The sequence below is a fragment of the Stegodyphus dumicola genome, chromosome 5, assembly GCF_044657685.1.
Source record: "Stegodyphus dumicola isolate Sdum_Otavi_A_Nest chromosome 5, ASM4465768v1".
Taxonomy (NCBI): Eukaryota; Metazoa; Arthropoda; class Arachnida; order Araneae; family Eresidae; genus Stegodyphus; species Stegodyphus dumicola.
In genome coordinates, this window is record NC_140772.1 from 148,218,437 (window position 1) to 148,245,461 (window position 27,025).

General features: G+C 32.7%; 1 protein-coding gene across 1 annotated transcript in view; it reads left to right on the forward strand.

Moving 5' to 3' along the window:
* LOC118205062 (ketosamine-3-kinase-like) overlaps positions 1-27,025 on the forward strand; it is an 82,559-nt gene that overhangs the window by 43,918 nt on the left and 11,616 nt on the right. Inside the window, exons 6-7 of the mRNA XM_085817189.1 lie at positions 3,574-3,769; positions 5,298-5,472. Of these exons, the coding sequence (XP_085673315.1) occupies positions 3,574-3,769; positions 5,298-5,472 (371 nt within the window). The remainder of the gene's footprint in view (positions 1-3,573; positions 3,770-5,297; positions 5,473-27,025) is intronic.

The following is a 27,025-nucleotide window of genomic DNA, read 5'->3' on the forward strand; positions in this document are numbered from 1 at the left end:
GTAAAATCTTTGTCCTTCCACCTATAGATCATTTGTACAATGCCAAAGTATTCCTGGGGTAATCTCCTTATTGCCTGAAATCCTTTAAAAAGATCTGCCAAGTTGTGACCAGCTTCAGCCAACTTTTTTGCAGCCATTCTTATCCTTGCGATGAATAATCCTATTTCTTCATTTGGTGTATATCTAATACTAAAAAATTCATCCAGTAACTGAATTATCCTTGCTCTTGTTTTGGGTTCGAATTGCTTCTGTAGAATTTCCCATGCTTCTTTACCACTTGAGCATTCTTGTATCAGCGGCCTAAACTCAGTTTTAATTCCGTAATTTAATGTAGTGAAGGCTCTGTTCTCTCTCAGTGTGAACTCCTGCTTTTCACGCCTTGTTGCACTTTTATCTAATTCTTCTTCTTTGTCCTCTATGAAGCTCCAACAATTTCTATCCAGTAACAGCATTTTCATCTCGACTTTCCATCGATCCCAGTTGTCATGGTTTAACAGCTCAAAACCTTCAGGAAGTAATGACATCTTCAATTCAGTGTGTGCACAACGACTTGAACAAACTTCTAAGACAGGTCAGCTTCTTTTCGTGGATAATGGCCCTCTTCACCTACATTCCTTCAATGCTGAGTTGAACTGGATGACCGATTAGCTGTTGGCGCTGGGCCCATAACCCTGTTGGCAGTGGTGATAAAAGGCAAAGCATATTTTGCTTCCCTTAGATAAAGCTAAGACTAATCTAAATAAAATTCATGCTTTATTCCGTAAATAAAAGTAAAAGAGCTAACACTGTAGCCTTTACTTAAAATCATTTGATTGAAAGCAAACTAGAATTATGCTAACTCATAATAACACAAGAGAACAAGAATATTCGTCGATACCGGCGTACATATATATCATACTCGGCCAATCAGCGGCAACCACGTTAGCTTACCTCCGATCAAAATTTGCATGTGGAAAACTAAAGCCAACAAAAGTAAGCTTGAACTTTCGATTATGTCAAATAGAATTTCCGATATATATTTACTAATATTTAAAGGATCTACAAAGCAAAAGTATGTTTCGAAATCCAAAAACTGTTTATCAATTTCACGCCGCGGTGCGCAATTAATTGGAAGTTGACCTGTCAGCACTATCCTTATCTTCAGGGCAGATGTTTTTATTTTATTTGGCTTATAATTCCTTACTAAATGTAGTATTTCATCTCGATGTACTCCGTCTTTGATATGATTTAAATCAAGTTCCTCATCATTATAATTCGCTTCTGATAGTGAAGAAAGTGACCCAGAGGTTATTGAAAGCGAAAAAATTTCGATTAACAAATTAGTCGGTATTCTCAACACAGCATTTATAGGACATGAACAGCGGAAACTTTGTAACTAAACAAGAAATTATGTCTGTTTAATAGAATTAAAGAGAAAGTACTATCACATGAAACGAAGCAACTTAAACAACTTACATTGAAAAAAATGTTTAATAAAGTAAACAAATAAATATTACGCTTTTTCTTTTTGTAAATTTTGATACCCTTTAGATCATAATTGTTCTTTATTTCATAAATTATGGTTTCATATTTTTAATTTTGTAATTTCTGCATGCCATCTTACCAGATTTAAACTGATGATCTATAATCCAGAAAAATCGATAATCCGGAATCGCCGAAGTTTAAGCTGAGTTTTGAATATATCTGCTCTGGATGACTATCTGCTGCAAACAAAGACCTATGAAAAGAAGTTATCACTGAAAATCTGTGTTATCAGACAGACTAAATATTAAAAAAATGTACAGTATATGATCATTTGAAGAAGACTGTGTAACATGTTATGATGTATGGGTAACATGTTATGATGGAGAATAACATGCTTGAGTTCCGGTATATGGTTCTTTGCTGAAAGAAAGTAAAGAAATAAATTTTTTATAACAACTTTTCACTGGTGAGGAGAAGTGGATACTATACAATAATGCTGGAAGAAAAAGATCATGCGGTAAGCCCCTCCCCCCCAAAAAAAAACCTACTTTATTTCCTTTCAAGAACCTTGTTTCAGGAGAAAGCTGCATCTGCAAAAAGTAATGCTTTAGATAGAATGACATAGGAATTCTATATTATAAATAACCACCAAATAAGTCAGTAAATTTGGAAAAATACTGTTTCCAAATGGTAGTTTTGAAAGCAGAAATTGAAACAAAGCACTCAGAACTGGCCATTTGTTGAGCTGTTGTCTTCCATCATGACAATACTCGTCCTCACATTTCAAAGAATGTCAAACAAAGATTTATCGAACATGGTTCGGATGTATGGCTAGGAATTCACTTCTTTGAAGATTGTCAAACAGCATCTCGGTATTTTCTTAGTGGTATATAAACCTAATAATTTTTTTAAAACAAAATGATGCTTATATGATTCAATAAAATTTCTTTCTTTTTTATTTTCATTTCTTTTCCTTAAGCTTCTTTCTTTTATTTAAAAAAAAAAAAAAAAAAAATACTACTTTATTTAAAAAATACTACTTTATTTATCATCAAGAAATCTTTGAACTTTCCTGATGATCTAATACTATACTGGAATATCTTCAGTGATTAATTTTAAGCTAATCTGTCAAAACTGTCAGGTTAACATTGAACTCAAGCCCAAGTATTCATAGCAGCTAATGATGAGTGTGAGTGGAGCACTTAAAGTAGTAGTACTACTGTCCACTGAGGCAAGGCAAAATGTGCTAGTTAATGGGGTGTGGCACATAACTGTATATTAATAAATCTATATGTAAGTGTATTCAGAATAAAAGGCTAAGTATTTTTTGTGCCCTAGGCTTGTTACAGCTGCACACTACCCTTTATACAGCAGTACTGTGCAAAAATGAGGCTTGGTTATAAAGCATATAAAATACCTAATGCATTTAGTCTTGTGTAATTAGCACTAGACGGCTTTATGATGTACACAAATTGCTAAGATGTAATTATCATTTGTGAAATAATATGAATGAATATTTTTCTGATATTCTGATATAGAAAATAGATAGTGTTATCAGAATTATTTACAAATTATATATTATTCTGTGTGCCAAGCTTTGTATATGATTAGTGTCTCTCTGGAAGTTTTCTCTCCAGTTGCAGTGCATGTATGTTTTCTATAACTATTTCTATAGGGGAAAAAATTACTGATTTCTAGGACAGAATGTTAGATTATTAATTTAAGTTAGGAAAAAGTGCATTTTCAGAGAATCAAACTTTCTGCAAAAATTCACAAACACAAAACCTTAATTAATAATCTTTTTTTTTTTTTTTTTTTTTTAAAGATCAATCTTATATTATGCTGTTTTTCTGAAAGTGTTTAGAATGCAAAATATCCAAATTAATTCACACTATAGCCCATTTGTATACCATCTGAATATTTGAAGTTCATAGAAGATAATGTTCATATTAAACAATAAATTTGACAAGCATGGGTTTTTGATTAACCTTTGATTTCAAGTAATTTGAAATGCTCTATTTTATTCATTTCTAATTAAAACATTCATATATATTTTACTAATATTTCATCTGTGGAAAAAGCATTACAAATTCTATAAATGCATTTTAGGAGTTTTATGGGCAGCAAAGGCTTGATCATCAAATCCGATTAGTTGAATCAAATTATGGAGATCGTGAAGCTAGAGAACTTTGGTCAGAGTTGAGTTTAAAGCTTCCTAGTTTTTTCAAGGATATTACCATAACACCTGCTCTATTGCATGGTGATTTATGGAGTGGAAATGTATCAGAGACAGAAGAAGGACCTGGTATGTGATTTAAATAAGTACACAGTATTAAAACCAATAGAACTCAGTTTAAACAAAATAAAAAAAAAAATTATTGAATTTCTTCCATAAAATTTTGAGACTGGTTTTATAAAGAATCAAAAAATTAAATTACTAGAAATATTCTTGTCTTCTTTGATGTAGTTACCTTTGTAATCAGTTAAGCATGTTTGAAATAGCTGATAAGTTCTTCAAATTCAAATAGATTTAGCATTCTAACATAGCCTTCATTTTAGTTTCCTTCCTATTATAAGAAGCAAAAAATGTATTGAAGTGAGATCAGGAAAGCATGAGGGTATGAAAGCATAGTAACGTCAGATTTTCTGAGGAGATGTTAATCGGTCAGGACAACAATGTTTTAAGTGCCTTATGCATATACCTGAGTTTGGACCTGTGAATTTCTTGATTGTAGTTAGCCTTGGGGAAAAAATTCGAGGTGAACTATATGCTGGTAATTAAAATCACTGTCTTTATTTTCAATGGTTGCCAGCTTATTTTCATTGATATGTACAGTCTTGTGACCATCAATTGACATTTTAATATTTGGTCCGAAAAGTGAACTAGAAATCTTCAGGAACAGTGTTATTGATGAACACAGGATTTTATACCCCATGTAACATATTATAACATGTGTGTACTTCTGATCTTAAGTGAATACATGGGGATTAGCCTGACACTGAACATTAGCTTACCAAATCCTTCTGTGAGATTTGGTGGCTAGTTAACTGCAGATATTTAGGCCAACCATCAGTCAATATGCACAGCCATACCATTAATTTAACGTAAAAAATTTTCTCTCTGTTTTGTAAACCTTTCAGGGCTGGGCTCAGTCTCTTGCTATCTTTTAACATAAATGTCCTGCTCTTCTCAAACACTTATATCATGTAATTTATCACTGTAAACTTCATATAGAAGGCACAGTATATGTATAGCTTGACCCAGAATTTGATATTAACTCAGTATTCAAACCATTATTCATAGAGCACAAACTCCCATTGGAAAGGAACATGGATTTGTTTTTCTTTTTTGCCTTTCCTCCTTTTTTTTTTTTTTTTTGTTTGTTTTTATTTTATTTTTTTTGTTTTGCTATACTAAGACAAGCATAGCAAACTAAATTCAATAGCATAGGCAAATTATAAAACTTCTAGTTGCTGACATGCAGAAATTGGAATTTCATACTTGTCCATGCTGGAATTAATGGAAAGGAACATGGATTTCATTTTCTTTTTTGCCTTTCCTTTTTTTGCCTATCTTTTTTGTTTTTATTTTATTTTTTATTTATTGTTTTGCCATACTAAGACAAGCAGAGCAAACTAAATACAATTACATAGGCAAATTATAAATCATCTAGTTGCTGACAGGCAGAAACTGGAATTTCATATTTGTCCATGCTGGAATTAAATCAGTCTCAGAACTTTATGGATGAAAGTTTATGAGTGATATTTGTTTTCAGGTATTGACAATTTATTTATTGTTATTTAAATACAGTAATTGTGGTGTTTTATTTTAGTAATTTTTGATCCTGCTGTGTTTTATGGGCATTCTGAGTATGAGCTATCAATAGCAGATATGTTTGGAGGATTTCCCCGCTCATTTTATAATGCATATTACAATGTTCTGCCAAAGCAACCAGGATTTGAAAAGAGGAAAGATGTATATAAATTATTCCATTGTCTTAATCATTGGTAAGTCAACTTTCTTTTTATTTAAAGAAAAATAGTTACATTAGGATATAATGAACAGTTGATGCTGTGTTCTGTTGTATAATGTTTGATGTTTTTGCAAAAACAAGAGAAGAGCTTGTATTAATTTATGCTGCAAACTTTGGGGTGTATTTTAAGTGGATCTCTTTTCTTCTTGCCCCTCTCCCATGCCAAACGAGTAACATTTAGCCAGTTATGTAGGTTACATACTAACTCTCCTGGTCTCTTAGTTTCTTAGTAAAGTACGATGTCTCCCAGTTTTTAATAAACATTAAAGGAAAATAGTTTTCCCTTGCTAAGGTAAATGCTTAGCAATAAATGAAATTTATTGAATAAATGAAAACTAAATTTTGTAAATTCCTTTATCCATAGTGATTTTTAGCATAACTTTTCTTATAAAATGTTAAAAGAAATTTCCTAGTTCGTACGCCAAAAAGTTCCGTGAAACGTGTGAAAGATACTGTGGTTCCGTGAAAATATTAACATAAGTAAAATAAGGTGCAATGAAATGTGTTATAAAGATAAAATAAACAACACAAACACTTGAATATTTTCAAATAAAATTCAATACTAATTGTAAGCAATATGCTAATCAAAGTAAGGCATATTTTAAACATTAGAATTAAAGTGCGACAAATGATTTAAGCAAAAATATAAAAACTAAGAAGCGGTAAATGGTAGATTAGCTTAATTCGAATCTCATTATGGCTCTTCAGAGAAAATTATTTTTAATGATTTTCGAATCAAGCTAACTCCATATAGCGTTTCGCCAAAACAGACAATTGAAACTGTATACAAAACACTTTTTATAAATTAATTGAAAAAAACTGTGCCAATTTTTTGAAAAAATCTTTAGTTTCAATTCTCTATTCCCATTTCTTGATGCGTCCGCTTGAAGAAACACATTAACCCTCAGTTGGAGGGGCTGGTATATGGTACAATTTTAGAGGAGCGGCGTATGAAGTATGCCAGGTCGTTTTTCGAGCCTCTACTTCGTGTTTGAAACTATTTAATCTTATACATGGCATTAATAAGGTGAATCGTCATAGTAAAAATGATATAAGAAAAAGAATAACAGAAAAAAGCAATAAAGATGGAAATTAAGAATTTTTAATTAATTCAAAAAAATGGAATGCACTGGAAATGTAATTTAGAGTTATAGAGTATTCTGTATTATTTTAAGTATGAAAATTATAGGATCATAAATCAAATTTACAAATTATAAATATTCCGTAAAGTAAAGTTCGGTAAGTAATAAATTTCACAAATGAAAAAATTAAAAACCTTTTGCTACTTTAATCCTCTTCAGATTGTCCCTGTTCACTGCAGCAGGGTTTGCAAAGTTGTACTGTCTTGCCCAGATAATTTTGCAGGTAAACTTAGAACACTCAGAACATTTTATGGTAGTGTAATTATTCTTCATTCTACTGCACTCAGTGCAGCGTCCTTTGATCTTTTTTGCAGGTGGTTCCTCGTCCCTTTCGGCCGTCTTGTCCTCTCTTGTTGTTACCAGCCTTCTAATAATAGCTTTGGAATGCGACAGGAAAAATGGCATTTTCAGGCGATTCTGAAGATGTGGTTTCATCAAAGATGTAGCTAGATTTTCAAAAAATATATTCTGAACTTGATGGTTGCATCAGGTTTGGCGAAGTTCAAGAGCACTTGCGAATTTATGCCTGCTACGTTTAGGAGCGCAAAAAATATTGCCATTGTCCGCCTCTTGGTTTTTCGGGAGACAATGAATCATGTATCATACATGCTTCTCTTTGAGATGTTTTGGAGATCATCTGCAGTCCTGTTACATTTGAGATAAATATTTGTATATTGTACGATGACATCAATCATATTTGTATTTATGATTTTTTGGAAATCAGAAAGCTCATCATTTATATCGTCACAAGTTTTGGCACTTGGGAATATTTTTTTCATCAAATGTTTTCGAGGCGTTCTGGCGAATTTACTCTTGAGGAGAACTTTATTCCATTTATAAGTTTCCTTTCTTTCTTTCAGAAACTTTCCTCCAACTTTCTTCTTTTTGTAAATTTTGTTTACAAAAAGCCTTCATATTTATATCACTCATGTCATTTTCATCATCACGAAAATCGTCATTTGTTGGGGAAACGTCATTTGAGGAAGGAAAATGAGGATGTTTAGAACATTTCCCTCAATTTCTGAATCACTTTCATGATCAGAATGTTCGATGACTTCCAATTCATCGACATCATTTGCGTTATCCAAATTTTCGGTGTCTTCATCAACCGAGACTTCATCAATCGCTTCTAAAACGCGCAAATAATCTTCAGGAGGTACAATATTCTTTCTGTACATAATTGGAGGAGCGGCGTACTGCGTTCGCCTACGCGACATGTTCACAATAACTGCTTTCGGAAGGAAAGCGAAAACCAGACTAACCAGAAATACCAGATGCATTGCACTCATAGAATGTAGGAGGGTAGAGGAAGGGAGGAAGGAGTTGTCTGAAAATTACAGCCCGAAAGATGGCATTGGCGTACTCCATACGCCGGCTCCTCCATTGCAGGGTTAAGGTGTAATAAAAACTATAGATAATGGAATGGTAATGCCGACATACAAAATAAAATAAATAGCGATTTGCTATTAGTCAAAATATACAAGATTTTATGGGAGGACCTACTAGCTTATAGAGTTTAAACTTTGCAAAAGTACCAAAAATTAAATTAAAAATAATAACAATAAAAAAGATGAATTTTGAGTATGGGTGTTGCTAAGACTAAAAATCAACACAAGAGAAAGAAATTTTTTTTAAAAACCAGACCTAGATAGCCAACGTCTTCATAGCAGGAATGATCAAACTCAAAAGGGGGTGCAAGCCTCGAGCAAGCAAACTGCTAACCAACAAGGCTGTATGATGTAAAATGGGGAGAAATGTCATGGGAAAAGGAAACAAAAGGGCAGAAATGTTTTGTGGCCATATTATAACATTTTGTTAAATTAGCCATTTTTTCTTTCACCCGCGCCCAAATTTCTTCAAACTCATAGAGCGAAACGCCATCTTGAACAGTTTTTGCGTATTTCAACGCTTTGCCCCCTTACACTGAGTCAGGTTTTTGTCAGTCACTTTTCATTGGCTCTTTCCTCATGACGTTTCTCCCCCTTTTTACATCATACAGCCTTGTTGGTTAGCAGCTTGCTTGCTCGAGGCTTGCACCCCCTTTTAAGTTTGATCATTCCTGCTATGAAGACGTCGGTTTTCCAGGTCTGGTTTTTAAAAAATATTGTTGATTTTTGTGTTGATTTTTGGTCTTAGCAACACCCTTACTTAAATTTCATCTTTTTTATTGTTATTATTTTAAATTTAATTTTTGGTACTTTTGCAAAGTTTAAACTCTATAAGCTAGTAGGTCCTCCCATAAAATCTTGTATATTTTGACTAATAGCAAATCGCTATTTATTTTATTTTGTACGTCGGCATTACCATTCCATTATCTATACTTTTATTACACTTTAATGTGTTTCTTCAAGCGGACGCGTCGGGAAATTGAAACAGAGAATTGAAACTAAAGATTTTGGCAGAGTTTTTTCAATTAATTTATAAAAAGTGTTTCGTATACAGTTTCAATTGTCTGTTTCGGCGAAATGCGATATGGAGTAAGCTTGATTCGAAAATCATTAAAAAAAAATTTGCCCTGAAGAGCCATAATGAGATTCGAATTAGCCTAATCTACCATTTACCGCTTCTTAGTTTTTATATTTTTGCTTAAATCTTTTGTCGCACTTTAATTCTAATGTTTAAAATATGCCTTACTTTGATTAGCATATTGCTTACAATTAGTATTGAATTTTATTTGAAAATATTCAAGTGTTTGTGTTGTTTATTTTATCTTTATAACACATTTCATTGCATATTTTACTTACGTTAATATTTTCATGGAACCATAGTATCTAAGCAACTTTTTGGCGTACGAACTAGGAAATTTCTTTTAACTTTTTTCTAAATTTTGCAGCTCAATGCACAAAGTTTTTGACATAGGTCTTTTATCGTTTGTTCTTTTTACTTTAATTAGTTTTTCTTTTAAAATTTTATTTTATGTGAATTATCTTTATGTAGTGTACATGTTTGTAGAACTATTTATGAAATTTCAAATCAATATTTAATCAGTTAATATTCATATTTAATTTCGTTTTTATATGGTACACAATTAAGTTTTCCATAAGTATTAGGGTTAACAAATTTTCTTCAACAGCAGAAAAAACTAGCTGAAAGAAATAGGTTTCTTCCACTAAATTGAAATAAATACTAGAAGAAACAAAATTGTGCTTGCTGTTCTGTAAAAGCAGATCCCAAATTTCAATCTTTTTTCTCCCAAATGCTTGGGAAAATACAGCAAAACTGTAAATTTATATTTTTGTCATAAAACCAAAACATGGCGTATTGAGATTACGTCAAATGAAAACTCATATGTTATAAGTGTGTTATAAGTACATTACACTTGACTAGAATTGACTCTAAATCATGCTGCTTGGTGACAGTTTCACAATCAGTGAGATAATACATAAGTACGTGAAAGAATTACATACATGCAAACAGCAGAATTCTTTATTCTACAAATGATATGCAACATTTGTGTTATTTAATTACATTAGACATCTTTCTTCTAGTTTACCGGACAATTTTTAGGATCATTAGTTGACAGTTTCTCCATATGCTGTGATGCATAGTGAATTCTTAAATAATATTAGTAATATCTGTATCTGACATACAACAACATGTGCAGTATTTTAAACTGTGTGCAGCTGAAATATGAGTGACATCTTGTAATTACAAATTAGCCCACCTTGATCACAGCCAGCATTTTTCTGGACATGAACTCAATAAGGTGTTGATATTGCTCCTGAGGAGAATAACATAATGACAGCTTTAGCTGTAATTTTGGTTCATACTATACAATGGCATTTCTAAGCTTTGAAGGTATCTTCGCACTTCGTCCTATAAGTGGTGAATAGGATTGGTGGTCAAGAACTGCACTGGCCATGGAAAGTATTTAAACTTCAAATAATGCTTTTCAGACCAATTTGAGATCAACTGTGTATAGTAAGAAGGTGCATTGTCATGCTGAAAGTGACCATCTGCATCAGGAAGCATTGCAGCCATAAATGAGTCTATGTGATTGGTCCAATATCGAGATAAGCTGCGATGCTGAAAAGTGTTTCCATGCATTTTAAAGCACCCACGTTACTCTAGAAAATATTCTATACCTAGTATTTCCATAGCCACTGGCTTGAAGAGTTGTTATTACGGGGCCGATGAATTTGTTTCACCGGCTCCATATTTTTAGCTGCATGATGGAGCAGATGAGATTCATCAGACCAAGCAACTTTTTACTAGTCATCAGAGATCTAATTTTGGTATCTTAGGTTCACAGCAACTGATATCTTGTATTTATCAATGTTAACATAGATATGCTGGAATAGTTTCCTGCTGTTAAAACCCTTCCATTTCAAAGTCTCTTATTGTCTGCTTTTAGATATGTTTTGTGATGCTCCTGAATCACACCTGTCATATCACACTGAATCACATCATTTGTTATCTCTTCTCTCTGAGTATTTTCCACCCGGGGTAGTCATTACTGTCTAAAAGATTTTGCTCAAATGTTACTGTCTAAAGACAAGATATTGTTTCATGAGAGCCTAGAACATAAGCTGTTTCAGAGTTACTGGAACCAAGTCTTCTTGCACCTCTGATCATACCTCCTTCAAAGTCACTCGCACCTTTTTTCTGCTAATCACAGTTGACAGGAGGTGGAGACATCATCATTCTACCTAGAGGTTGGGTGGTATTGTCTCGCATACTAACTACAGTGGTAACTATTTCTGAGTTCTGAGATAAAAATGACAATTCCTAGCTCTTACGTCGTTGTAAAATCACTTTCAGAACTGGTCCATGTTAAAAAAATTACTGTCTGTAATATTTTTGGCCTCTCATTTTGTATTAAATCATTCTTGATATTCAACAAATATCCATCACTAACTGCTCGATTCAGATTTTTATCTGAGATATATTTTCTGTAAGAAATTTTGGCTCATACGTTGATGTGAATTTTCCTTTGCATAAAACTCATCTATTCTACCATTCGCATAACTCATAAAATTTCTTTCGATACTAAGGTAATTTGCATTCTGACTGTATCAACCTAATTTGGAGTATTGCTACTTAGGGCATTATTTTTTAAAAGAACCTACATATATTGGCATTACAGCGTTGTGATGATGTATCTCAAGTTTTGCTGAATAGTAAGTACTACGAATATAGATATAGTTTTTAACTTGCATTGGGAGAATCTTAAAATTAGAATGAATCTGAAATTTTCTCAAATTAGAACTTAAATCCTGAAACATTAAACTTTTTTTTTTTTTTAATGTCAGACCTCTCGAAGCGTTTAAATTAAAATTAGAAAAAGAAAGGAAAAAGCTGATTTAATATTAAAAGTTTTTAGGTAAAGAAAAATCTGAAATTAGCATTTAATGTGACATAAATTTAAGAATACACTTATATTTATTAAAAAGATTCAAAGAAATTTAGTAAATGAAGTATGGAATTAAACCCTTGAATTTCGAGGTTTATTTTTCCTACATAGTTTGGTAAGTGCATATGAGTGATACCTCAGTTAACAGTTCAAGATTCAGCAACCATAGCTGATGCTGAAATATAAGTGGCATCCCATAAAAATGAATTAACTCACTTTAAATTTTAATCACAACCAACATTTTTCTGGGTATGAATTTAGCAAGGTGTTGATATTGTTCCTGCGGAGTATTTGCCACTGCTGACATAATGACAGCTCAACTGGAGTGTAACATTTTTATACCTTACCATGAGTTGCTAGCACCATTTTAGATTCATTTGCAGTAAATTATCTATGTGCGAAATTATTGAGACTATTAAAAAGTTATTTTTGAGAGCATAGTAAAAATTTAACTTATTGACTCATAGCATCGGTGGTTTGTTTGATGTCATGTTGTACTAAAAAAACACACTTATTTTCTTCTAATTCTACTTTATGAAGCAAAATATATTTACAAATATATACAGATTTGTTTGAGTTACTTGATAGCTTGTTTAACAATGTCTTATCACACCTCTACATGACCACACTTATCCATTCTCTCTCCACTCTGAAATGTTTTATTAATTATATATATACGGGGCAATGCAGCGCCGTCTATAGCTTTTTCTACAGCATTTCCCGCCTTTACTTTTATTAAAGAGTACACAAAATTTACACAGCAATACTAATATGGTTTAATGCTAAATAGTAAGACATATATAAATGAATAACTTATAGTGACGTACATAAAAAACACAAATAATGCACTATAATTAAATGACCATAATAAACAACAATATAAACAAGGTAAAAAGCTCAAAATGACATCAAACATCCTAAATTAAATTTCAAAAGGATATAAAAGCTGGAAAGCTCTTCTGAATTGTCCCTTGTATAAGTCCATCATGTCCCACAATTACTTCTTCAACTGCTTCCATATCCAGTGCTATGGAGTCGGTAGGAAAAATGACTGACTCCGACTCCTGGAAATTTAATCACTCCGACTCTGACCTCGAATCCCTCATATATATGTATGTAAATATATACATATGGGTTACAACTTAGTTTTTTAATATAAAAGAAGTAATAGATGCTACAGAAGAAAAAAAATTGATTGCATAGCAAATTATTTATATTAATTAGTATTTATTATGAAATGGAAAAACTGGCATTAGTTATTTCTAAGAAACAGTATAGCTTCGGCAAGATTTTCTTTGTTATAGGGCCATAGACCTGATTTGATAAACTTCAGAGCTGAGAAGAGTCTTTCCACACTAACTTGAGTAGGAGGAAGAACTGTTACTGTTAGGGCTACTTCTTTTAACTTTTCAGGATAGATTTCTATAAGGTCTAAAAGAGGTGTCTTGCAAGTGCAATCATATTTCTCTATTTCTTTAAAGGCTGTGTAGAAATCTTGTTTGTATTTTTTCATTTTTATATCTAAAGGCTCTTTTTATTTTCATTTGCTTTGCATTAGTCTCTTCAATATTATCCAAAAATATTTCTCAAAATCTAATTCATCAGTGGAAGAGGATGATAGAGACTCAATTGCAATGTCTGCAGTTTGACTGTCCTGATTCAAATTCTCCAATTGCTCTGAGAATAATTCATTCTTAATGAAAGTTCATAGATGTCTTTCTTTGCCATTTTAATTTGTTCGTCATCCAAGAAAATTTGGTGTTTCAGATCTCCATATATTGAACCCAGCAAGATCTCATTGTCTAGCAAACTAGTTTTTCTTTTCTTCATTGAAGAAATGATTCCTTTTGCAATAAACCCTCCATTTCAGAAAGAACAAACATCCCTTTCTCGCCTCCTGTCAATTCTTCAGATTGCAGCTTTTTTGTGGCTATATGCGGCATAGAAAGAAGAGTTTCGAATTCTGCAAGATTATTCCACAATCTTTCTTTTAGTGAAACATTAGGGTTATCTACATCTAAAAAAGTTGTTAATTCTAAAAACCTCTTTATCATCAAATATGTACTTCTGTGTCGCGTTGCTTGATCAATAATTGCTCCTTTTTCTGCTGACTTCCTAAGAATGGCATCAATTTTAGGAGTTCTTGCTGCTATTGCTGCTTACCTAAATTTATCAGTGAGATTTGTAACTAAATGAATCAATTTAATCATTAATGGCAAATATCACGTCCATCCTTCTCTCTTATATTTATTTCTTAACAGGTCAATAAAATAGTCCATAAATAAAAATAATAACTCAGCTTGTCATTAATTTTTTTTTCAATTCATTTTAATTTCATTTCAAATCGAAACTATCCAACGAAAACTGGAGGAGTCGACCTGTTTTTAGCGACTCCAGAGCTCTGACTTCTTTTACCCCAAAATCTGCGCGACTCCACAGCCCTGCCCATATTCCAGAGTAGCTTAGATTATTTTGGTCCTTCTACCAACACAACGTCTCCGGTTTTAAGGTTATGCTGAGTTGAAGGATTAGCAAAGTTATGGGCGTTTCTATGTTGAAGGATTAGCAAAGTTATGAGTGTAGCAAATATTGCTCATTTTACTTGATCCATGTTAATTTTAAGAGCTTAGATTGGTAAAGCCTCCATCTTTTTAAAGTCTTTGTCTGACACCTTGTCGAAAACTTCTAAAAAATGCTCAGGATAGTTAAATGTGTCATGTCATGGCAGCAAAAACCATGAAGGTATGAGAGGGCGGGGTTCACCCAGCTTGTTGCTCTCATATGTTTAGGGCATATTGTTTAACACACATTCGAGTTCAGTTAATATTGTAGAAAGCTCTTCAATAATCAGTTATGTTCTACCTAAGATTTTCTTCAGAAGTTCTTTGATGCTTCTCATCAAACGCTCCCAGAAACCTCAACACCATGAGGAACGTTCGGGGATGAATGTTCATGTAATTCCTTCAGATGTTAGGAGCTCTCATACAGTAGCATCTACGTTGACTCTTTTAAATCCCTTAATTATTTCACATGTGCTGTGGAAATCGCAATAAACCACTCACCTTGTAGCTCCCTTTTTATAGCTATAAAATGTCTTAATGAAAAAATGAAAACTTTTGCTGAATGACATTTCTGAAAAGAATGTCCTTTTGCTGACATATCTGAAAACACCTTCAATGTGTACAATACGAGTGACGGCACTTGTAAATAAGGCTGTGTATACCTTTTTGTGGATTTCTGCTTTTTCTCTAACAATAACAGCTCCAGTTAAGTCAATACCTACCACCATGAAAGGATTATTTTTGACTTCACAATCTCTTGGTAACTGACAGACTAGCGTTTATTGGGCTTCATGCGAACTTTTTACACACCAGGTAGGCGTTAATAATTTTCTTTACTACTTGTCTTCCTTTAGGTATCCAAAATTTATTCCTGACTTTGGACAATGTTGCAATAACTCCTGAATGGAATATTTTTATGTGTTCACTAAATATCATTAGTTCCATAAACTTAGACTTTGGCAGTATAATAGGATGCTTTTTGTAATCTAATTATTCTGCTTGTTCCAAATGACCTCTGCCATGCAAAATATCTCTGCTGTTTAGATATGGTGCTAAACTGTAAAGCTTCGAATCAGGTCTTATTAGATTATTCTAAACAAGTACAGAGAGAGAATTATTTTTTTGATATTCTCTAGTTGTTGAATATCAAAAAATAATTCTCTCTCTGTACTTGTTTTATCCAGCATTCCTCAGCTTCTTGGATGCAGTAAAAGGACCTTCTTCACAGGTATGTTTTCTTAGCTTGGTGACAAACCGCTTTACCCAGGCTGTGACTCTCAACAATTTTCTCAGACTGCTGAACTTAAAAATATTTAACACAGTGTCTCCTACTGGAACAGTCACATGAACATAAGTGCTCAAATGTTCCAAATTTTAAATATCAGTTTGTACTTGCCACCAATTATTATCCTTCACTGATGTATATACTGTTTCACCACGAGTTAATTTATCTGCAGGGTTTTCCGACCGTGGACAATATTTCCTCTTATCAGGTGAAGTACAGTTCTGTATTTCTGAAACTCTGTTGGACACAAACTGCTTCCACTTACACACTGACCTGTTTCTCCACTGCAAGCAAATTTCTTAGTCTGTCCACAAAACTAGCTTACATACTAAATTCTGAAACACTTTCAATAAATATTTCCCTAAACGTTATAAACGATTATAAACGATGTACATACCTCTCCTCTCTCATTCTTATACCTAAAATATGCCATCTTTCTTTAGAATTTCTGCAAAATAGTACCTCTCTATTTTCAACTAGTTTAATTCCTTAACTTCAATGCACCACTTTATGCACCTTTTGTACTGTAACTCTACTGGCAACTCTGAATCCCACTCGAAACCTCTCTCCCTTTTTCCCTAAGTCTCTTAATTCGCACCACAAATGGAGAAATAAATCCGACTGGATCAAACACCTTAGCTGCTGTACTTAACATCGATCATTTACTATTTCTCGGTGATTATAAACTACGCGACAAAGATCCCAAGTAGCACAGCAAATTCGTAACGTCGTCGCAAACTCGCCGCGAATGTCGTTGCAAAAACGTTGCAATATGCCGTCTTTAAGACACCCAGATGTCTGCGAGCATCCACTGTTTTGCAACCATTGCAAAGACGTCTTTATTACGTCTTTGCAGATAAGGTTTTTGTTGCATAGACGTCATTATTGCGTCTTTCGCAGGTGATGTTTTGGTTGTGAAAGCATCATTAGTTCCATAAAAAGCATCATTAGTTGTGAAAGCATCATCAGTTCCATAAATATCATTAGTTTCCATAAATATCATTAGTTGTGAAAGCATCATTAGTTCCATAAATATCATTAGTTCCATAAACTTAGACTTTGGCAGTATAATAGGATGCTTTTTGTAATCTAATTATTCTGCTTAAAGATGCCTAAATGTCTTAAAGATGCATAAATGTTCGCAAAATTCCACCTTTTTGCAACAATTGTGAAAATGTTGTTATTATTTCCTTGTGTTACATATTGAATTATGCAGAAAAATAAGCTTAATAATTAATATATTTTTCTTCGTTTTTAAAATTTTGTATTCCTTGTATTTATCTAAAGTTTAAATATTTTATCATTTCTTGAAAACCAGAAGATAATACAATTTTTTCTCTTTAGTCTAAATATGCATAATTAATAATAGCCTTAATTATTTTCAGTACTTTAAAGTAATTTTTTAAATAACTTAAATTCTAAGTTATGATTATTTAAGATTTCATAATTTTTTCCCTGTGAGTGAGAGTAATTATGAAAGTGGTAAAGTGGTTATTATAAATATATAACATTAATAGTAGGTTTTAAGTAAATAAAACTCAATTACACATAAATAAAAGTAAAGATATGTATGTGGGTAAAAAAAAAAAGAGCATTTCTGATAATATCATTATCACATTTATTTCTGTTTAATTTCAAGAGACATTGAAAATTGCCCCTGTCGTGATAAATTAGGAAGCGATTCTTAAGGTAACATAATCAGTATTTTATCTGAATTCAAGTATAAATTTATTTGCATTTCACAGTAAAAAATATAAACATTAACTTCTATATCTCCAAGATATGCAAATGAAAGACAGTATAAAGTAGTTAATAAATGTGATAAAAATATGTTATACAAAAATATACCTAAATCTAGTAACTTCCCATATTCATATCTAATATGAAATAATAACCTAACAAACAACATACATGACAGCACTATTAAAAAAAAAAAAAAAAAAAAAAAAAAAAAAAAAAAAAAAAAAAAAACATGAACTAGTAGTGTTTGAAAATATAAATAGCAGAAGGAAGGTAACGGAACTAAAATTTCCAATTAATAAAAAAATATTTATGTGTTTTAAATAGTAAGCATTTAAAAGTGCAGTAATTATGGATTGCAGTATTTACTAGTAATGCTGATGTTTCTTACCATTTCTTTCGATCATATGTTAATGTATTTACTTATTCTTAGTTTGTACATTTTAGAATAGTGGTAGATAACAATAATTATTTCATGCACTTTTTATAATCAATAACTTTCCTTTTGTTACTGTACAGAAAAAATTTAAATAATATAGTATACGATAGTAAGTTAAGTATGTTAAAGTAAGCTCTATGTTAAATAGCACACAATGAAACTTTTTGTCTTTTTATTATGAATTTCTTTGTTATCACAAGCACATAAAATGTAAGTGAAGAAAATAGAATATACTTAAATTTAATAAAGAATAAAACCTAATTTCCAACATTCATTTATTAAGATAATCTAATAAACATACATGACGGCAATATTTAAAAAAACGCGAATTACACAGTGTTTGGAAGAATAGATACAAAACGAAAAGTAATAAAACTGCAATTTGCAATCAATAAAAAATATTTAGTGTTTTTTAATATTACACAATTAAATATCACATACAGTCCACTCCCAATTATCCGCGGAATTGGGTGGCACGGCCACCGCCAATAACAAAAATCTCGGATAATCCGAAAAAAGCTAAAAACGGGTATAGCAAAAGAGAAAACAGTCATTCCAACTTTGAAAAATATTTTTATGTACAATAAATTGTAAAATAAGCAGCAGGAAATGTTTAAATAACGCTTAATATTTTAGTATATCACTCAAAACTAACCTAAAATGCATTTTGTTAATGAAAACAGAAAAGTGCTTTGTACTTACAAGAGGCGTCAAGGATACACAGAAAAAGTAATACATATGTACTGTTTTAATACTGTAATGTATTATATAATTACAAAAGCATAACTGTAAAACTACACCTTTTTGAAGAAATCAGTCATTTGTGTTTGCTTCTTGCTTTGGAAGCATTTTCTCTTGATCCGAGATTGCGTTTTCTGTAGCATAAGTTTCTCGGCCAATTCCGCGTCGTCTTGTTCTTCCAAGTAGCTCAGCAATCCGTCGTCTTGTTGCAAAGCCGCTTCGTGAGTCTTCCGCATCTGCACAGTGGGCTCTTCTTCGCCTTCACTTCGCTGTCCTTCATTCTCGGTTTCTCCCCTTGCTTTCTTTACAATTTTGTCATCTGTCAAGCGTTCGAAGCCAGGTTCGTTGATATACTCCAACCACTCGTTAATGTTTTCAACATCGATGTTCTCACCACCCGAAACTGTTTTTACCATATCGGCAAGAGTTGCCTTGGGCGTGTCTACATCTTCATTCTCTTCTTCACAGCTCAAAGGGGTTAGGTTGTTGTTGGCTTCAACATTAGGCATGAGTTTCTCCATGATTTTATGAGGGTTGACTGTTTCACTGAGTCCCATGCAGATGCAATATCGAAGATGCTGTCCGAGATTGTTTAGTGGTTCCAAAACTCTTTCAGGTCATAGCCTTCTTCAATTTTGGTCATTAGCAGCTTGGTTCGGTATGTTCTCTTCATTGTTGCAATGACTCCTTGGTTCATGGGTTGGATTAGCGCAGTAATGTTTGGGGGGGGGGAGAAACTTTGCAAAAATTTGTCCATCAGAAGACTTTAGCATGCTTGTTGCTGAGTGAGAAGGTGCATTGTCAATCAATAGCACAGCTTTTTCAGGCAGGTTTTTCGATTTAAGATATTTATGCATTTGAAGAACAAAGATTTTTTCGAACCGTTCTTGAAAAATGATTCGGTTCATCCATCCTTTTTTTTCGGTTAAAGTAATCAACGGACAAATTTTCTATCCTTGTGTCTTTGAAAGATCTCGTTTTTTTTTACTTTCCAATGACAACAAGTCTAAGTTTATGTCCACCGGTAGCATTTCCACAAAAGTCCCGTTTTGTCGGCATTGTAAATTTGTTCAAAAGATAGCTCTTCTTTTAAAACAAATTCTTCAAATTCATGGTGGAAATCGTCGGCTGCTTGTTGGGTCACCATTAAGTTTCTCTCCATGAAGTCCAATTTCTCGAATTCCATGTCGCTGCTTAAAACGAGTCAACCAGCCAGAAAACGCGTCAAAATTTCCTTTCAGACCTAACATTTCAAAAAAGGTTTTTGCCTTCGCCACAATGATAGGACCATTTACAAGAGTACCCTCTTTTTGAACTTGAGCTAACTACTCTGTCAATGCCTTGTCTAGCTCATCAAAGGTTTCATAGTTTTTCGCGTTTTCATTGCGGAAGCACTGTCGAACATTGATGCAAAGTTCACCAGTTTGTCTTTTTGCTTTAGAATGTCATGCACTGTTGTTTCTGCGATTCCGTAATCCAATTCCCTCTGCTGCCTTGTAGCGCCATTTGCTACTTTGGAAATTAATTCTAGTTTTTGCACGATCGTCAACAGAACCTTCTTTCGTTTTCCTGACATTTTAAATAGCAACGTAAAACACAAAATCAAAAACCACAAGCACTGAACACAATAAAAGATAAGAAATTAATTCCGACCGATTCGCAAACACTGTCGGGCTTAAACTAACAATGGCGAGTGGGAGAAAGTGGACGACTCAGTAAGATTAAGACGAGAGAGGGCGGTGGAGTGGGCACTGCAAGGGTGAGTTAGAAATCACTTACTTATCAGAGGGGAAGGTTCCGAGAAGGCCTGGGATATTTTTGCTATAAATAAGCACGATGTTAGAAAATTTAACGTTTCGCTGAATTTTGTGAACATTTTTATTTTCTTTGCTTACGCTTGGAAATAAATAAATAAATAAATAAAAACTTTGTTCAGCAGGCGTGGATAATCGGGAGTCTACTGTAATTATAAATTACAGTATTTCATAGAAATGCTCATGTTTCTATAACACTAGTTTTTCGATCATACATTTCATACACTGTTTAAAATCATTAACCTTTTCTGCATACTGTACAAAAGACAATATACTATAGAATGTGCATTGTTATTAATTTTAATAATTAATTGCTTATATTATACTTATATCTAATGCATCTTCAGCAGTCATATTAAGTACAGGTACCAGTCTAATAATTTCTTTGTATTTTGAAAATAATGAACATACCATTACAGCTTGAATTGTTGTTGCTACTGTATTGATTGCATTTTCAGCAAAACCAGAAAATGCCTTACCATTGTATGCTATTTTTGGTTTTACATGAATTAATTCTGAGCACCAACATAATAATCGTTTAAGATGAATGATATACTATATAGCACTTAGGACATTATAACCGAATCGCTAATCCCTGTATCCAAATATTGCACTGCTGGAAACAATGAAGATTGGAGAACACCAACTATGGAAACACATAAAACACCATAACAGAGCACTATTTCACGAACGCTATATTCACGATTAGCATTTGATATTTTCTAAAGGATTTATCCAAACTTTTGGTGTCTTTTTGTAGAGCAGATATTCAGAAACAAAATAAGCACAATTCGGTATTTCTATGATGATTTATTTTCAATTCAGAGGCTGAAGGCAGTTGAAGTAAGTAGATACAGAACAATGAGAAGATTCACAATGTGTTCATTGATTGACAGTGCATTACATTTACTTTTAATATAAGCAATATTATTTATATCAGTCGTTACTTGATTCAATTTCAAACATGCAGTCAGTCTTTTCAAACGCCTTACAGATGTCATCTTTACCAAATTACTTGAAAGAACTGCTAGAATTTGAATTAATTGCGCAGTTCCTTGTTTGAATTTGGCAGTTAGCCAAAGCTCGCAAATCTCCAGATGTTCGTTTATATTAAGCATCCAGTAAATAATGTACAGGTCTGCTTCTCCTGACTGTCAATGAGTTTTCCGTCATATATATTGGACAGCCGTGAATTCGTCCTTACTTCAAAAATAATAAATAAAGTCATATTTCAGTAGTGAAGTAATTGCTAACATGTGATTTGCATTGATTTTGGAAATATGATTTTTTAAAGTATAAAAGATGCATAACTTAATAACTTACGTTATAGATTAGTTTCATTTTTAAATATTTTGCTATAATATTTATAAAAAATATTTTAAATATGAATTATTTTAACAAAATTGTAAACAATTATTTAGCACGTATTTTTAGTACTAATTAAATTTAATAAATGAAAAGTATTTATATTAAATTTACATTTCATTAGATGAATCTACCTTAGATTAATATATTTAGATGAAATAAAGTAATGAAACAAACTTGAAAGGGTAGATTTAGTCTCTTTTCATTCTAAAAGTAATGCTGATTAACTAAAAAAATGCTAAAATGACCATGTCTAAAAGCGGTCATATCACGACATTTCAGAGACGTCGACAAATTGCCAAGATGCAAAGCCAAATATTTTGCATCTTCGCAACGTTGTAAAGACGTCGTAGAAGTTACCACAACCACTTTGCAACCTCTCGGACCAGTTTGGAATGTCGTGTGCTACTTGGCTACTTGGGATGTAATGCCAACGCTCAAAACATCCTCTTCCAAGTTCCACAGCAGGGCTAACACTTTCAATTTACTATCTCTTTCAAGCCTACTTTCTTCACATATTCTGATATCAGGCAGCTCTTTAGAAATAGCATTTACTTTTTTCAAATTAAAATTTGCGTGTCCCAAAATAGATACCGCTTCTGATAAAAGACTGAAAGCTGATTCTACACTTTCCCCTCCATAACACAAATCATCTGCATACAATGAGCTATTTAACATCTTGACACAGTTTTAGTTTTTTTCTGATTATTTCTTTAAATGATATTTGATCGTCCCATTCAATAAAAACAGTGAACAATTACATCCAAATAATATTTTGTTCATTTGCATAATTTTAAAGTTCTCATTGTTATTATCAGGATAACATTAAAATTTTAAATATTGTCTCTCTTCCTTTGCTATCCCAATCATCAAAAATACCTTTTTTATGTCACCGCAGAATCCAATTTTGAATTTTTGAAAAGCAAGAATGATATCCAAAATATTCGGATTTAAGTTTGGGACATTTTCTGAGCAGCCATTTGATGATAGCTTTCCTCTTTCAAAACTGCTGCAATTAAATACCGTTCGAACTTGAGTTTGTTGGTTAAGACCCAGAGTTAAGGACTTTTCGCATGCTTCTACTTCTTTCTATAGAAACGACAATAAAACTGACACCATTGACTCTTTGCCGGAATTTTGTTCTCTACTAAACTGTAACACTAAATCCTGGGATTTGCACTTATATAAAAAAGGAAGTAGTAGATTTCCATAAGAATTAATATCTATGGTTTCTAAACTTCTAGTTTGAACCGTTATTTCATAATATAATTTTCTAAACTGGATACATCACCTGAACGACAAAAAGGCTCCAAAGATAAGAGAACATTCATATGTATGCTAACTAATGTTTCTTTCTTTCTTTCTTTCTTTCTTTTTTTTTTTTTTAATATGTCAGTTAAAATTTTGATGGCTTTTTTATATTTTCCACCTGTTAATGGTAATCTGCTTGTAGTTTTTGCAGCTGAACCGGTGCGTAAAGATCTTAAATTGTTAAATTTTCCAACATTTTGAATTGTATTGTTTTCGTGAATGGCACCTTTATACTGAGCCCAAAATTCAGTAAATTTACATAAATCACCATTAAAGGTTTCTAAAGTAATACAAAGTGATTTAGTATTATAATTAGTTTCGATTTCAGAAACTTGTGGTGTTGTTTCAGTTTTTCCAACCGCTTATTCGAAAGAATGTTCTACTTCTGTTTCTAATTCTTGCAGAGTGCTTTGAGCATTAATAACTTCATCATATTTTAATAAACTAGTTTCTCTCTCGATTAACACTGAAAGTGATTCTTGCAACAATTCTACATTTGGATTTTCATTTTATAATTCATCTTAAATTTTCTTAATTAGTTTTGTGATGCTGGTTCGAACCATCTAATTTTTATATGTTGTTCAACTGTTTCTTCGAGACTCATTTTAATTTGCAAAAATAAATAGTATGCAACTAGAAATTGTATCACTCACCTCATTGGCCGGATGTCACCAGAAATACCTTGTAAAAGCTTAATTTCTTGACTCAGCATCGGTGGTTTGTTTGATGCCATGTTGCACTAAATAAACATGCTTATTTTATTCTAATTGTACTTTATGAAGCCAAATATATTTACAAATATTTACAGATTTGTTTGAGTTACATAATAGCTCTTTTAACAATCTCTTACACTTCTCTATGTCCTCTCTGTGTCTGTGCTACTCTGTATAAACGTGTCGGCATCGGTGCTTGAAACTATTTGTTTAAAAAAAATACACTGGAAAATATGACTACAGGAAACAAGAGATTAAGCTCTACAATTCAGTATAAACTAGGACTGTTGAACTATGCCGAAGTGCATGGAAACAGAGCAGCAGCAAGGCATTTCGGTCCACCACCTACCGAAAAAATGATACGTACTTGACAAATGCAGGAAGATCAACTGAAGACTGCTAAAAAACAAAAACATAACCTTCAATGCCCAGCTCCATCTTGGCCTGAACTTGAAAATGCCGTAAAAATGTGGGTGATAGATAAGAGGAAATCTGGGATAAATGTTTAAACCAAAATGATAATCAATGAGGCCAAAGGATTTGCAGAAAAACATGGGAATCAGAACTTTTCAGGGTCTGAGGGCTGGTGCTACAGGTTCATGAAAAGGCAAGGCTTATCAATGTGCACAAAAACAACTATGGCACAAAAAATGCCAGCAGATTATGAAGAAAAATACTAGCATTTCATAGGTTTGTTATAAATGCACCAAGAAAACTTCTTTTGAGCTCGGTCAAATAGGAAATATGGATGAAATTCCACTCACATTTGATGTACCATCCAACAAGACTGAGTATTAAAGGGTCTAAATCAATAACCGTAAAAACCACAGGTCAGGAAAAAACCCGATATATGGTAGTTCTAACATGTTGTGCTGATGGCACAAAACTACCGCCGTTTTTCATATTCAGAAGAAAAACTCGTCCGAAAGGCTGGATGGACGAAGCTGGCATGAAACTGTGGTTACAGAACGTATGGGCCAGGCGACCAGGTGGACTCTTAAGAAAACCGTCTCTTTTGGTTTTGGATCAGTTTAGTGCCCATAGAACTGAAACCGTAAAGAATAAAACGAGAGAATTAAAAACCCATATAGCTGTCATTCCTGTTGGACTGACTAGCCAATTGCAGCCTTTAGATGTATCGGTAAATAAGCCATTTAAGAAAAAAGTGCAAGAACGATGGAACAAGTGGATAGGAGAGCCACATCACGCCCTCACACCTTCAGGTAGAATGAAGCGCCCCTCTATTTCACAAGTGTGTGAATGGGTAAACAGATCTTGGGAGGACGTAAAGGCTGAAGTAATTGTTAAGTCCTTTAAGAAGTGCGGAATCAGTAATGCTCTTGATGGAACAGAAGACAATGCATTATTCGAAGGAAGTGATACTAGCGATAACGGAAACAGTAGTGATGACGATATTCTCATTTTCGATGATGATGATAGTGAAAAGGATTTTTATGGTTTTGAAAGTGATTAAAGTCTAATTTCATGATAGGTAACGTTTTCCTTGAATCTGTGTTTTTTGTTGTTTGTGCTTTATTTTGTATTATGTTTGATTGCTTGCCGTTCATTCATTTATTCATTATTGAAATTTACATATTGTGTTCAAAATAGCTTGCCATTTGTTAATTTTCCTTAATAAAAATATATTTGGTAATTGCATTCAATAATTGTTTATTTGGCTTTTACGAAACATAAGAACTAAAAGGAACCACATTTTAAGTTAATGTGGTACCGCGCTGTCGCACGGACTATTAAAATTTTTTTTCCTTGTGTGGCCTTCTAAATAAGGGTGCATCGTATATGCCATCAAATACGGTGTATGGTTTATATACTTTCTGTTACAAGATCCTTTATGGAGGCATATCCTTGTAAAGCAGATAGTACTCATGTGCTTTGTTGTTTTCAACTAAATTAACTAACTTTTCTCGTACAACAGTTTCTTCACAACATGTGTGTCCCGTTTCACTTATTTTATTCTTTCCAGAGTATGAGTTAAAAATAAAGAAAAATCACTGAATCTTTTTTGTTTTAATTAATCCTTTATTCTTCACTTGAAAGAAAAGCATTTTATATTTTTGCTTGCAAAAATCATTATTTCCTTCTTTCGATTTCAGTTTAATTCTGGTAAAACAACAATTATTTTCAAAATTGTTTGTAATACAGTCCTGTTTGTAATTCAACAATTACAGGGGTAGGGGGAAAGGAAATTTGAAGAAAGTGCTTAGTTTTTTTGTCTGAACAAATGGTGTTCTGTTACATCATGCAAATTTATATAATCAAGAAACAAACTTTTCTAAATGTAGAGCAAGTGAAGTAAGTTCTTATTTATACAGTGGAACCTCGGATCAGGACTTATTTGTGATCTGTGATGTTGTTTCTTAATGCAAAATAATGGGCTAAGTAGTTAACAGTGAAGACACAAAGTAGTTTATGCAAATTTTTCAAATAATGATATCACCCAGAAGCAAGCTGCAGCAGCGCCATTATCAATGACAATGCCATGCTTCACTTTTACTTCACTCATCATTTTAAAACATAAGCAACAATAAATCATGTTGGAGGAATTTTTTGTGAAACTGAGGCCTAGTGAATATCAATCAAATAAAAGGTAAAAGAAGATTGTAACTAAAGACAGTTACTTGATGTTTCTATGAAGGAAATTTTGCGTAGAAACAATAGTATCTTTTTCATCAATTTCTAGTTATGCTGTCTCCTTTGTATACATATAGAAAATTAAGTTTTCATTTATATGTTATATTATGTTTATTTTTTTTCTACGTATAATCATTTTTAATCAGTTTTGGGATATGAACTTACGTGCAAAGTCTTGTTGTAAAGCTGAAATAAGCAATCATCTATGGCCCATGAATGAATTAATTTTCTTTGGCAAAATTTCCTGAATTCTAACATGTGGCTCCTACTTTAATTAAGTTTGGCCACCCTTTATATATGCATTCCTGTTCATTAAATATTTATCTATTTCTTCAGGACATGTTTGTTTTTTGTTCAAGTTGAGGAAAGAAGTAAGTTTAGTTATGCATTAAAAAATAGTTAAAAAATGAA